This window comes from Lepisma saccharinum, chromosome 1 (genome assembly GCF_977018435.1).
Source record: "Lepisma saccharinum chromosome 1, izLepSacc3.1, whole genome shotgun sequence".
In the NCBI taxonomy this organism is placed as follows: Eukaryota; Metazoa; Arthropoda; class Insecta; order Zygentoma; family Lepismatidae; genus Lepisma; species Lepisma saccharinum.
In genome coordinates this window covers 23,989,402-24,004,097 of record NC_139229.1, presented here as the reverse complement: position 1 = coordinate 24,004,097, position 14,696 = coordinate 23,989,402, and the positions used below count along the sequence as shown (strand labels likewise).

Sequence of the window (14,696 nt, the reverse complement as noted above, 5' to 3'; positions counted from 1 at the left end):
TTTTTTACCTTTTACCTTGATTTTAGGTACTTGTACACACTACGAGTGTTCTTTTAGCTGTGTGGATAGTAGGCATCGAGCAGGAGATGCCAGATTTCGGAATTAACAATTTTTAAAAAATTACCTGCATTTTCCTTCCTCTTTCTTCCTTTCTTGAAAATGGGGGAATGAGGTTCGTTTCTTTCCTCTCTTCCTCTGTTTCAATCATTTCCTTTTGCACATGTTATTTATTTTTTACATTTTTTTTGTATAGTTTCTTTACCTCCTGTTGGATTACGGGACTTTTTGCTCACTACATTTTACAACATGCAATGTGGTTGGTAGGATGTAATTTTTCACAGAATATGTGTGTGTTCCTTGCAACACTTGCACAAGTTGTTTCACGACAGGAAGCAATGTCTCAGATGTGATCAAATTTTATGTTGGGGTGCCAGCATACAGGCAACAAAACAGGCTTCTTTAATTCTTCATAGGGCCACAAGAACACACCACCCAAAATGTTACCAAGAAACATTGTTTTAATGTTCTCTATGTTTCTGTTGTCCGTGGATGCCATTTTAATGACATCCTATATACAAGTAAGTGCTAATTGTAGTGGAAATGTCCATTAGAGTTCTATCAATGTATTGATTGACGCATTGTCAGTTTACTGACTAGTACGGGTCATTGCAGATGACTTCACAATGTTACCTTGCAACCATTATCTAACATGCAAGGTGTGAAACAATCGTACTTATTTCTTATATTGAAATTGGTGATCATCTTCATAGCAAAGAAGTGGAATGAGATCTTAATTTTTCAGAGATAATTATTTTTACCATGAGTGAGAACAATCCGTAGATTTCAATCGAAGCAACAAATTTCTTTAGGCTGTAAGAATGTACAAAATGACATGCAATTGGGAATCACTGCAGGAAGACAAAGATGTGACATTACTGAATCTGTAAACTATCTTTTTGAATAACAATGCCTGTTTACAGGGAGCGAACCACCTCAATCTAGATACGGATATTGCTTGATATAGATATTGTGCCTAGCTTGATTGAATGAATTAAAATTCAGGGGAAATGGGCAGAAACATGATGAAATGCTGAGAGTTTTGAATCAGTATTTGTTTTGTGCGCATTTGTGTTGTCTACTATAGGTAATTTTTTGCGTATTTGTAGAGGCACATATTTTTCGTAAATAAAAGAAAGTCAATTTAGAGTTCAAACGCGGTAAATAAAATAAAATTTCAGTGTTATAGCGGTGAAAAATTGGATGAAAAGCAGTATATAAAATGACATTTTTTATTTTAAAAACTACACTTATTACACAAAATGAAATATCCCTTCTAATAACGCATTTAACCCTTAGACGACTGAGCGTGTTTTCGTGGTAAACGCACGAACGACCGAGGCATTTTCAGTGGGAATTTTAAATTTCCGCATGCTTTTATATAAAATTTTATAACTCTGGAACTAAGAAAGCTGGAGTTACAAATTATACCTCGTTTTGTTCAGTACAGATGTGGCTATAAGCGTATGACATAAAAACAAAATTTTCCGTTATCTGGTAGAAGAAGAGGAAGAAAGAAGAAATTTGAAAATCGTCATGTCCCCACGTGGCGACGTCACTACGTAAATGTGCAAAATTGTACCAGCACATTGCCTGATATGTTTTGCACTATAGTACAAAAAATCACGCACATATTCGAGATACTTTCCAGGGAAAAAAATATTCCCCAATGTGAAGCACCAGTGTTCACTAATCGGGACTGGATCTACAGTTTAAATTGGGATCCGAACTAATGTGCAATGTGCCTCCACGAGGTATCGAATCCGGGACCCTTTGATCACAAGGTGATGATGTTACAACTACACCATCGGGGAGGCAGAAAAGTTGTAAAAGAGAGAATGCATTGGCGTCCAGTGAAATTATTTGTTATTGTGTATCACTTTACAGAAGTTGTGAGATCGTTACATAAACATGATTCCGAAATTCTGGCGACTTAGCAAAATCTTTTCACATTAAACAGCTGTGTGGGCAAAAGCCTATAGCCTTCTCACGGTACCATCGCTGTAGAAAGTCATGACTTGAGTACATAGAGTTGAATCAGGAATTGATTATTTAAACCCAGAACATTGCAGTATGTTCGACATACTGAGCAGCTCATTGTGTGGCATCCTGAAAGTCTTGGTGTGCGTGTTTTGTCTGCTAAACAAGTGAAGTCACCGATTTCGTGAATATGACTTGACAATATATATAAAGAAACTTTGCTGGCATTAGTGAATCTTTATAGTACATATACTATTCATACTTCGGGACGATACCAGGTGGATGGTTGTCATTATGTAGTATATGTACTACCTTTTGTTGTTGGTGGAGAAAGCATAAACGTATAGTATGCTCTGTAATAGATCTGGCAGAAATAAGATACCACGCCATATGCCAGACGTGTGGATAACAAATAGAGGTTAGTTTCCAATGAAATTTAAAAACAATATTGAGAGGTATGATATAGATGGCTTGGAATTCATTTTTTAAACATTATTTGGCCGCATGCATTTTCTTGTTGAATTTAAATGCAATCTAGTTCTTCCTATCAGTCTTATCCGGCAAAATACCTGAGTGGGTTCTCCACAGCAAATATTTTTTTTAGCTTATGCTCAGCCACTTGCTGAACCTTCAGCACTGATCATGCTGTTCAATGAAACAAGTCTTCAACTGGTGTGGAGTTCAGATAATTTCCAAGGGTTTGACCACTTCTCGCGCATAAAATTATCGAAAGTGTGGATTGCTACAGCCTCCAAATTTGTGTCAGAGCTCTTCAAAGACTGCTTGGCAACATAGATTACGGTGAAGGATGGAACTAAATTCCAGATTATATTTGAACCATTTCATATAATCATAGTGCAATGCATTTGTGGAGAGTGCACAAAATGCTGCTGTAATGATTGTGTATGAAAATTAAACTACTTTGAATCATTATAGTTGTTTGTAAGTGAATGTGATTTTTTTTATCCATTACTAATTTACTTGTTTTCGTGGCTATCAAATCCTTGGATACAAAAAATCTTGTTTGTACTTTTCTACTGTGATATTTCTTGGGTGGTGTACAAAATGACAACAAAAAACTAAAACCGAGTTTTAAGTTCTGCCTAGTGTCTGTTTGCACATGCTGTAGTTTTGGTCTACAGGTAAAATGACATAGCACTCTGCATGTAAGTAACGAAAAAATTGTATCTGTCTTGCAATGTCAATTGCTCAATTTATTTTTATTGGACACATGTCCAAGATTCTTACTGGCTTAATTACATCAGTTCCCAGAAAAATACAAGGGAGAGAATCAAATGAATATCTTCATTTGTTTTTGTTTCTTAGCTAGTAGATTTCTGTGTGTAAGGCTGCGCAAGTTTGCTGCATTTTAGCACAGACTTATGGCTGATCTACATATATTTTCAACTTTGAGTAAGTGCCTGTATACATTAAGAAGAATAAATTCTTTGGGGTCCACGTACAGTCACTTATGGGCCACTGCGAAGGCCTTTGCACCCATCTGCTTGCGAACTGAGGCTAATGTCGAACTTTTTCCTTCATTAATAAACTTGCTGGTGTGGTAAGCATGCACAGAGATATTGGATTTTCATTTGCTGAGAAATTTCTGTTAGTTTTGGGTTGACAGAGTGCAAGAAACAACTCCTCTTCACTCCTCGCCATCTTTAAAATAACAAAAATGTAGTTTTGAACCTCACTTGGTTAGTGTTGCTGCCTTGAAGTCGTGTTGTAAATCACAGTTGATATGTAAATTTGAGCTGTATACATTCGGGCATACAATTTTTTATCGGACTCTTGAAGAAGTTTTCATTTGATTCTAGTTTTCCATTTAGGCCATATAAAAATTAGCATACAATGTGATACAGTAATGCTTCCACATTTAGAATACTTATTGTCCATTGAGTACATCTTACATGGTTGTAGAAGTCTCGTGGATATATATGCATTGAAACAGTTCTAGAAAGTACTTGCAGGTCTGGACTTTGTGACGAACGTCCTTAGTATTCAATGTTGATTGGACGTTGTAGTTGGTTAGTGCACCAGATTGGTAGTAAAATCATAGGTCTGTCATAGGTTTGTTCCCCCGCCACCGGAAAAATAATTTGTTTACTTGGGGACAAGAGAAAAGTTCTCTCTCGAAATGTAGTGTTGGAATAAATAATGTTAAGCACTGGGCAGTGGATAACGTCCAATTAATATTGCATGCTAATACACAACTGGTGGCACTTACATTCAGAGAATTATAAGAATCTCGGGCCAACATTTGACACAAACTACAGAGTGTAGACGATGAACCTCCAGGATTTTGAAGTGACTGGAAATTAAGATGAACACACCTGCACATTTTTTGGTAATTTTATTGCAAAGAGTAACTCAAAAAGTTTCTTTCAAAATAGTACCACACTTCTGTGTGAGTACCTTTAGTGACACAAAGAATGTCCAGCCGGTATTCCACTTCGCGCCACGTCCGCTGCAGCACGTCATCAGGGATGGTATCAATGGCAGCAACAATTCGGCCACGCAAAGCATTCACATCTGGCACCTTCGTTGAGTAAACTGCATCCTTAACATACCCCCAGAAGAAGTCCAGAGGAGTGATATCTGGGCTACGTGGTGGCCAGGGGATAGGGCTCAACTGTCTCGTTGGAGACACATGGCGTTTCTTCCCCTGGCTTCTTCAACACACTCCCCGTTTCCAGAAAACTTATGTACCATGCCCTGATGCTGCTTGTTCGTTTTGTTAAAGACTCGCCAAAACTTACGCTGCACCGTAACAATTGATTTTAACTCTGCAAACTATACCACAGCGTGTGCTTTCTCTTGATAAGATGACATTTTCACAAAAGTGACGACAGTGCTGCCAAGCATGATGCACATGAACTAAAAAACACAAAAGACTGGATTGTCGTAACTTTTTTTCCTAATTTTCAACATTGCACTGAAACCCCGAAATCCCGGAGTTTCATTGTGTACACCCTGTATTTTATTTTCTAAGGTTGTGAAATGTTGATCACATCACATTAACTTGTACTGTATGTGCATTTCAACTGCTAACGAGGGTAATCCTTGTCTCTTTAAACTAATAATAATAAGAAAAAACTAAGATTTTTACTTTTTTTATTTTTACTTGCCAAATTACAAACCACCATCATGTATGCACGTGAGTGCTCAACCCCTTTTTTTTTTTAAGATCAGCTAAAAGTTGTTTTCTGCTACTGAACTAAAATTTCAGAATTGTTTTATAAACTTGGGAGCAATTCATACATTATACGGCGTACATTTTTAGAAGTGATATCAGGCGGCAACACAGAGTGTGTTTTTGGCAACCAGCCTATAGCAGGAGTGCAATGTTGTACAGTTAGGAAACTGCGGTGCGTGAGTTAATAGATGTGTCCTGTATTGTTCTTGCGTGCAAGAAGTTTTCATGAAACTCGCCACTTTTAAGGTTCATCATAAGATGGGGCATGGCATTTTGAACCTGGCTCTGCAAGTGCCATGAATTTCCGTTGCCTACAGCTGGAGTTAGAGCTTCTTGAAGAAACACGGGAAACAGCATGTCTCAACACACACACACAATATCCCTTTCATTTTCCTTCCATCTGTTATTGTCGTTGCCACTGTGTTGACGCTGCTGACTTTTTGTGTCTTCCAAATGCTATGGGTGTTAAATTCTGCTGAATATACACAATGACCCTTCATTGTCATAGGTGTTAACAAACGTTGCAAGTCTGAGTCAGTGTGAGTTCAGCGTTTTCGTAGCAAGGGCAGTGTAAAATTATTTTACTTGTATGCCACAAAGAACAGTTGTGACTTGTGAGAGGATTCAATACAGCCTTTATTGCTGGCCCCCGTGGCGGAGTGGTTATCACATCACGCTTTGATGCCTGGGGTCCCGGGTTTGAATCCCAGCCTGGACATGGATGTTTGCGGGTGTCTCCTTATCAATTTCATCAATCATCACTCATCCCCATCTTCGCAAATTAGCCAAAAGTGGCACAAAAGACAAAGCAAAATAAACAAATCAATACAGCCCTTATTGATTGATTTAATTGGATTATTTTACATCATTTTTCTGCCACTTTTGGCTGATCGCAAAGATGAGGATGAGTGATTATGTGATGAAGAGACATTTGCAAACACCCATGGCTGGACCAGGATTCAAACCCGAGACTCCCAGAATCATAGCACGCTGTGCAATATGGCCCTTATGTTTGACTATTGTGCAATAGTGTGTGTTCCGCGAGTGTTATTTAATAATTTTGCTCTCAAAACCTAGCACGAGTAGTATAGGCACCAAGGGTAAAATAATACGTTCACAAGACAGAAAATTATTGTCGTGTATGTATGCAGAGTTAATTAATTGATTCATGGTACTTCATGATATAAAGATTAACACGAGGATACAAAATAACAACGATTTAATACTCAACTTACAAGACCATTTCTAAGATGGCTGAACACATAATTTTATATTACACAACGTTACAAACAATTGAATGCCGATTCAAGTATTATGTACACTTAACACACACTTATTTTGAAAGTTATTCTTACTTCAAGGAATTGGTTCTGAAGAAGTGCGTGCGAAAACAGTTTTTTCTCGGTCGAGAACTTATGCTAAAGCGTGTGGTGTAGGTGTGCATACAGTGTCGTGTATTATAAAACTGGGTAAAATATCTACCACAGAAATCGGTGAACCCCTATTCATATCTCCTGGGAAACATGCTAGAAAACAGAAATGAGAGCGATGATGATGACCTTGCAGTTCCCCTACAAAACATACCTTCAAAATTCTTTCAGGTACGAATTTCTCTTATAAGCTGCAGTGATATGATATTATAATCCTGTGTAGATATTCACTATATTACTTCACTGTACTAGAATATAATGTGCATGCATTATATGTAAAAAAGCAGAATATTGGACACAGCAAATTCTCTAGGTTTCCCTTCCGCTAGCAGTTGGTTTGGCAACAGCACTGGCTGCATATTGGCTGAACTTATGTTCCTTCTAAAAAGCGTACGCCGTATAGCAAGAATTTACTTTATACCGTGCGTCCATTTCGATCTGCAGCCGAGAGATCGGGAGAAACGTGGCGGGCAGCGCTGACGGAGGTGCCGACATTTGCGGCCTGTAATGCCCGCATACTTTTATGGACATATGCAGACATTTATATAAATATTGCAAAACTAGCACTAACCTGTGTTATAAGAGTTGTTCAAAGTGATGTCCACCTACGTTCACACATTCCTGGCATCGTTTGATGAAATTTTGATTCACACGCAAAAGTTCTTCTTCCGTAATTCTTCCTAGTTCTGCCCTTATATTGTCTTTTAGTTCGTCGATGCTATGAGGGTTATTTCGGTAGACTCTATTTTTCAAGGTTCCCCACAAATAATAGTCACATATGGTAAGATCTGGCGAACGTGAAGGCCATAAACCTCTTGAAATTATTCTGTCATCAAACACCTCCCTTATAGCGTCCAAAGAATCAGCGGCGGTATGGGCTGTGGCCGAATCTTGTTGAAAATACCCATATTGTCTCTCATTATCTGATAACAACTGAAAAAACGGCGCAAGTATTTGTGTGCGGTACCTCTCTGAATTTATTGTGTCTTCAAAAAATATAGGCCCTATTATTCTTTTGGCACTTACAGCACACCACACACCAATTTTTGCATCGTGTAACGGAACTTTGTGTATTATTCGGGGATTTTCAGTGCTCCAGTATCTATTGTTCTGTGAACAAACATAACCACGCAAGTGAAACCATGCCTCATCCGAAAAAATTATTAACTGTGGATCAACAATACCATCTACAATATTCTGCAAAACCCAATTACAGAAATTTACTCTACTTACGTTGTCAGGGGGCCGTAATTCTTGCACTATAGAAACTCTGTACGGTTTTAATTTTAGTAGCTTAGTGGCTGTATGTGCTGATGATTTTGACACGCCCATCTCCTGTGAAACACGGCGTAGAGGTTTGTTTGGAGAACGTTCTAACGCTGCACCAATTTCATCGAGTTTTGCTTCGGTTAGAATCCGTCGTTTTTGCTTAGGTGTTTTAAAATTTAACGATCCAGTTTCTCGTAATTTAAGGACAAGACGTCTAACCGTATCTCTATGTGGAGGTGAAACGCCTGGGAATTTCTGTACAAATTGCCTACACACGTCTCGACACGAGTCTGTTTTCACGTAAGTGTCATACATAAAAATTCTTTGTTCTAACGTGAACCTTGCGGCTGGCATTCCAATCGTCTGACTGACACAACACACATACACACTGCAATAACACAAACAAGTAACGGCAAGTAACCAAGAATAACATTCTTACGCACAGTACGAAATTAACACGCTCTTGGTTTACATCTGCCTGCCACTATATTCACAGCTCTGTAGTCGCGAAGGAACAAAAAACTTGAGCTAGGAGATTTCGGATTGCAAGGAAGCTCACAAACACCATTAGCTTTTAACGGTTCGTCTGCAGCGTAATCTTGATACAGTGTTGCACATTCGAAACCTCCAAACGATCCCCATCGACACAAAACTCTTTCAAGGATATAAACTTAAGCAGGACGTTACTGGTCAAAACTATGATTAAAATGTTTTACAGAGTATTATCTGTGGCTCTTAATATAATTTCTAAAGCGTATTTATTTGTGTATATAAGGGTGGAACTTGGAAGAATTACAGAAGAACTTTTGCGTGTTATAACACAGGTTAGTGTTCGTTTTGCAAGATGTCCACAAAAATAAGCGGGCATTACAGGCCTCAAATGTCGGCATCTCCGTCAGCGCCACCCGCCACGTTTCTCCCGATCTCTCGGCTGCAGATCGAAATGGACGCACTGTATATTATGTTGGATATGCCTCATCTCACAAACTTTCATGTGCAAAATTTGTGATGCATTCTTGAGTAATAAAAGTTTGTGATGTGTGTTCATAAATTTGTTCACCCAATTAATACCCATCACTTCTTAAAACTAATCAATTTGCTTACTTTTTGTGTTCTGGCAGATTTTTTTTTTATATATAAGCCATGGAATCGTGAACCATTGTTGATTCTGGTGTCATGCTTCAAATGTCACAATTTGCATTTACAGAATGCCAGTGTGTATATATATTTTATTTTATTGTGATATTAACACATTCACACCCAGCACTGGGAGGGGCATTTAAAAGGCCAGCCCAGTTATTTTCTGAATCTAAACTGTTTTCAAAATGGCACCCTGGAGGCTGCAAAAGGTGCTTTCTCGTAGACTTTTTCAGTCTGGTGGATAGGAACCCAACCTCTTCGATGGTTCCTGCTGGTGTACAATATCGATGACCCCCCTCCCCCCTCCTTCCATTGGTCCTCCAAGGATCCAAACGTGTTGGGCCTGGACATGCTCTCGGGTACCCTGAAAAAACGGACATCTCAGCTAAACTACCTTAGTCGTTTACAGGCAAATACAAACACATACTTACGTGGAACGTGTTAATATAATAATTCTAAATAGGATTGAAATGGTTTTGTAGTTAAAAGGCATACCCGTGTGAGACAACACCTAGTAACAACGTGGACTACTTTGATGGATAAAAAGGAAGATGGTAATAGTGCTCCCCTTTGACAACTATATCCAGTAATAAATTGTCATCAATGCAAGAGTAAATTGTGATTATCATTCCCTTTAACATCCAAAAAAGTGAGCACCCACCATGTAACATCTAAAAGTAAGTAGTTATCACCTTCACCTTCCTTGAAACATCGAAAAAAAAAAAAAAAAAATTGTAAATTAAAAGTAAAAGGGTCTTTCTGTACAAAATTAACTAGTCAATCGTTGAGACGTTCAAAAAGTTAATCCTGCATTGAACTTGAACAGGATAGACCCCCACTCAACCTTTTTTGTTTCTTAATTCAGGAAGGGTTGTTGTTCTGTATTGCAGACATCAGAAATCCTTTGGGACAAATCAGGAAAATTGTTGTCTAGCTATTTATGTTTCACAGTGCTATTAGCTGATTTTGTATTTAAAATATTTAGACAACAGCAAATGATATATACACAAGGATTTACGTACTAGAAAATTAGAAAAATATCCCAATTATTCAAAATTAGAATACCAAAGTGGATTTCAAATAAGTCCCTTCTGAGACAAGTTGAACCACATGAACAGGACTCGGAAGTTGATGACCTAAAAAATCTCAAAAGATGACCAATAGAATAGCCTTAAAATTGTAAAAAATGGCCTAAAAATAATATTCCCTCTAAAAGTTTGATTTTTTCATAAACTACAACAAAGTAGTTGAATAAGTATAGACAAAACTACTGAAGCAAAGAGAAAAAGCAATTTAAGTGTTAATATATTTTTTAAAAAAAATTAGTTCAAGTTTTTTCTGTGTAAGTTATTCACATACATCACATTATATTTTTTTACATTGTGACTAAAACCCAAAAGTAAAGCGATTCTAGTGGCCAGCAAGGGAACATTAAAGTAGGCTTCAGACAAAGTATTTTAAGTGCTGGAGGAAAAATAAATTTTTCACCATTAATTATTTAATCCATTGCCCCGTATTTTCGATTAATGGTGAACCTGCTAAGCTAAAGAAGAGCATGTCAGGAAATGTAAATAAAAAAATTATGCTAGCACATGCATTTGAAATTCACGAAACAACAGGGGAGAAGAAAATTCAATAAAGATGGCAAAAAATACTGAAAAATGAGCTTAAGAAGAAAAAAAGCCGAAAAATGGTAAATGAAAGCAATGTTTTCTCATTCTAACTTATGAGAAACTGACTGGTTACAGATTTAGCCTTGTTTTCAAGCCTCAGCAAAAAAAATGGTGATTTGTCATAAACTTTCGAGCTCTACATATGAGAGTATATCTTTCTATACGGAGATGCCTCGTGAAGATTTTTTTAGATTCAGGCACGTAGGACTTAATTATAATGAGTAGCATTATAACAACGTGAGCAATCTTGAGAATCTAATACCCGTTTTATTTCAATCAAACAGAACACCGCAACATGCCTCTGGAAGATGCAGTGTCATTTATTGGTCGAAACTTCGACTTGTATTGCCGAACAAAGGGAAAACCGCCCGTTGGCCCAGGAGCACCTCTCCCATCTCAGCCCCTGATGGCACCCCCGGCACAAGAGCGCCACCCTGAGCATATACAGCTTCTGTTGAGTGCCTTTGCAGACAACAGGCAGTTGACGGTACTGCAGTATGACCGATTTATTCGGTACCTTCAAGACAGGAGGGAAGTACAGATGAAGGTGGAGATAGGTGATGCTAAAGCAGCTGCAGAGATGGCCGGCGCTGATCCGGGTGGTGAGTAGATACAATCGGTGATCTTGCATGTGAAGGTTCTGACTTCAGCCGTGGATGTTACTTTCTGCTTGTCCCTTTGCTGATATTTAGTAGGCAGTTGGAAAAACTGATGGAATATGTGAGTCATTCTCTTGTACGTGCTTGTTCAACTAACTCTATAATGACAGATGAGCCTTATTTATATAGATATAATGGGTGGGGTAAAACAGCCCAATGACTATAAATTTCATAGTTACAATTTGTTATAATGTATACAATTTCGATGCAAATATTGACTTGATCTACATTAATTATATTAATCCTAACAATTTTATCCTTACATTTAACTATTAGAATTGGGCTTTTATTTTTAAAATACTTACTTTGTGTGTGTGTGTGATAACTTTCTGGACCTTTTCAACCAATGTAGTGTTGTGACCTATTTTGAGATTTGTTTGATTATAAAAATAATGAAAATAGTTACTCAACCAATGAAAGGGGTTTGGATTGGTTAAACCCTCCCCTTATATTTGACCGTGTAAATAAATAAGTGCAGTGCATGATTTTTCAATCATTGTCAAGTACTTCAAAAGCATATACTGTATTATTTCAGGTTTGTTACAATTTTGTCAAAAAAACAGTCACATGAGAAAAAAAAAACAAAGCTGATGTTGCTCCTTCACTAACAAGTTCTAATTTCATCTATTTGATTCGAAATTCATTCATTTCCTAAAACCAAATGGTACCATGCCAGATTGGATAGATCTGATGTGTTGGTAATGTACAACAATTGCAGCGGTTGGTGTTCATTGTTCAACATTCAATAACGGGGTTTCATGTCTGAAACCTGTTCTATTTAGTGTTTTTAGTTGAGTCTTGAAAGGTTATTGTGTTTTGACTTTTTGTGTAACGAAGATAAGAGTTACGTATATTGTACATAAATGCTTGAATTTAAAAATTAAAAATTGTCCAAAAATGTTTGGCTGTGCATGTTCTTGTTTTCTAGAAAGATGCCAGTTCTTGCCTTGACTAAAAATAAAGTAGCTAATATTTAAATTGAAGTACTCCAGTGTGGGTAAATTACCCTTTTTGCGAACTTCACTTTCTGGTTTCACATTACAGGGAATGAAAAACATGGTAGTATTTTAATATACTGGAATGATGAACATATTTATCTGAGAAACTAATTTATCGAAGTTCTATTAATTTTGTTGAGCACTAAAGCTGCTTGGGAACTTGAACGACAATCAATGGGACTTCGATAGGTCTGTTTTGTGGATAAAGAAGTACCTTATCCCAGTATATTATTTCACTTTCTTGTTTAAAGATCTGTCTCTCCATACGCAAATGTGCTTTCACGATTCGTGATTTACAGATGAACCATCTGGCCAGAAGCAAGCAGAACTGCAGCATAGGATTCTCAGCATTTTGAACAGTTCCGGCTCGGGTCCGGCTCCACCATCCCAAGGTGCACCAGCACCGACTGGAGTGCCACCGCCAGCTAACTGGCCTCCCCAAGCAAACCAGGGAACAAGCCCCACCCCACTGCTCAGCGACCCGAATGTCCAGAAGGCCCTGGAAAGCTTAATCCAAGGAGATCTTTTCCGCAAGGTGTCATCGGGTGCACCCCCACCTTCCACAACGGCTGGAAACACAGCTCCCGTCAACAGCAGCTTGGGAGCACCTCCTGCACAGCCTTTGTTTGGAGCTTACGCCTCACCTTCTGGCGGAAGAAGATACTAGAAGATACGATCAAGACATGCAAAGAAGAATATCTTAGCTCTGGTTGTCAGTTATTCATATTGCAATTTTTTTTTATTATTTGTGCTTTGCATTTACAAAATCGAATTAAGTAACATTGTCCTAGAAAAAAAAAATGTGTAACCTGCAAGTGATATGAAAGAGTGGAAGTAAGTGTTTGTCAAAAGAATTAGATACTATTATCGCACACTTAATAGAATGATTATACAAAAAAAAAGTACAAACCTCCTGTTGAATGTAACCAAACCCATTGTAGATTGGCAATCGGGCAGACATTGTGACTGAGGTAAGCAAGAAGAAAATACAAGTGTATTATTTTTGAGCATTCTGTATTTGTTTACATTTGCATACCATCATATGCACATTTTTTCTTGATGAATTATGTGGCTAATATTCATTTCAATTACAAGTGTATGTTGTAAGTGTTAGTAGAAACCTTGAAATTGCTTTCAATTTTACAATCTGGACGATGTTCCAAATGTACCATCATTATAATTTTGTCTGTGTAGTAATTTTATATTGTATGAACAAGAAGGTATTCCTATAATACTTGCATATGTTATTCTATGATAAAATATCCCATGAAGATAAGTTAGGAAGTGCAGTGTTTACTTTCATATATGCTTACATTGCTCTAATCATCAGGGAACATTGAATTTCATTCCATCTCCTATTTGTCTTATAAATTGTGTCCCACATTCATTGGGTATGCAGTATACTCCTGGAATATGAAGTTCCGGGTCGCCTTTGTCTTGAGTGGTAGTCTGGCATTAGAATGGCCCCTACATTCACAGTTTCTTTAATAAGTATCCCGTTTTTCTTATTTTTTCCTTGAAATTTTGTAACTTTTCAGGTTTTTTTTTGTCCATTTTATGGTGGTATATTACAAAACATAATATCTTTGTAAAATTTCACATACTCCTAGGACAGCTGGAGGGTTGAAATTGACCCCTGTAAAGTTTTGTTAAGCAGTGCTGCAATACCAGTATTTTTTGTCTTTACCAGGTTTGCACTTGTCACAGTTTACATGCAGATCTTCATTTAGGTAGTGTTCTTGGACCTGGAAAGATGTCTCCAAACATGTTAAGTAACAGTTTCTCGTGATGAAATGTTGCATATTCTGGAGTGTTCAATTGTTGATTATAATTTGTAATCAAAACATATCACAAACCACCTAAACACTTGATTATAATACATAAAACTGAAAATAATATAAAATAAAATTTCAATTTCAAAATAATTTGCAATTTTTAAATGCATTTCTTGTGAGGGTTCAAAATTACCGCTGTTCTAGCTTCCCCCCTCACAGCCTGCCCCTCAAAATCAAGGACCTACTTCATCCAGTCAAAATTTAGCTGGAAGCTCAAAAAAGTTTCATGTAGGTTACACATAGGTGGTTTGGGCTGCTGCCTAAAGTGACACACAATCCACTATGTTCCCCACCTGGAATCAAACCAAGGACCACAAAGGAGTGAAATAAGAAAGGGGAAAAGGAACAAGGTAGGCCAAATGAAAAAGGGTGGAGGAGCAGGAGATAAGAGAGAGGACAGAGTAGTGAGAGAAGAAGGAGAATATGTAGTGGGTGAGAAGAAAGAGCGGTGATAGG

General features: G+C 37.6%; 1 protein-coding gene across 1 annotated transcript in view; it reads left to right on the top strand.

The window, feature by feature from the left end:
• LOC145993689 (nuclear receptor coactivator 5-like) overlaps nt 1–13,637 on the top strand; it is a 58,638-nt gene extending 45,001 nt beyond the window's left edge. The window contains exons 8-9 of the mRNA XM_083129460.1: nt 11,033–11,350; nt 12,705–13,637. Of these exons, the coding sequence (XP_082985586.1) occupies nt 11,033–11,350; nt 12,705–13,072 (686 nt within the window). The 3' untranslated portion in view covers nt 13,073–13,637. The remainder of the gene's footprint in view (nt 1–11,032; nt 11,351–12,704) is intronic.
• Nucleotides 13,638–14,696: the final 1,059 nt, after the last annotated feature.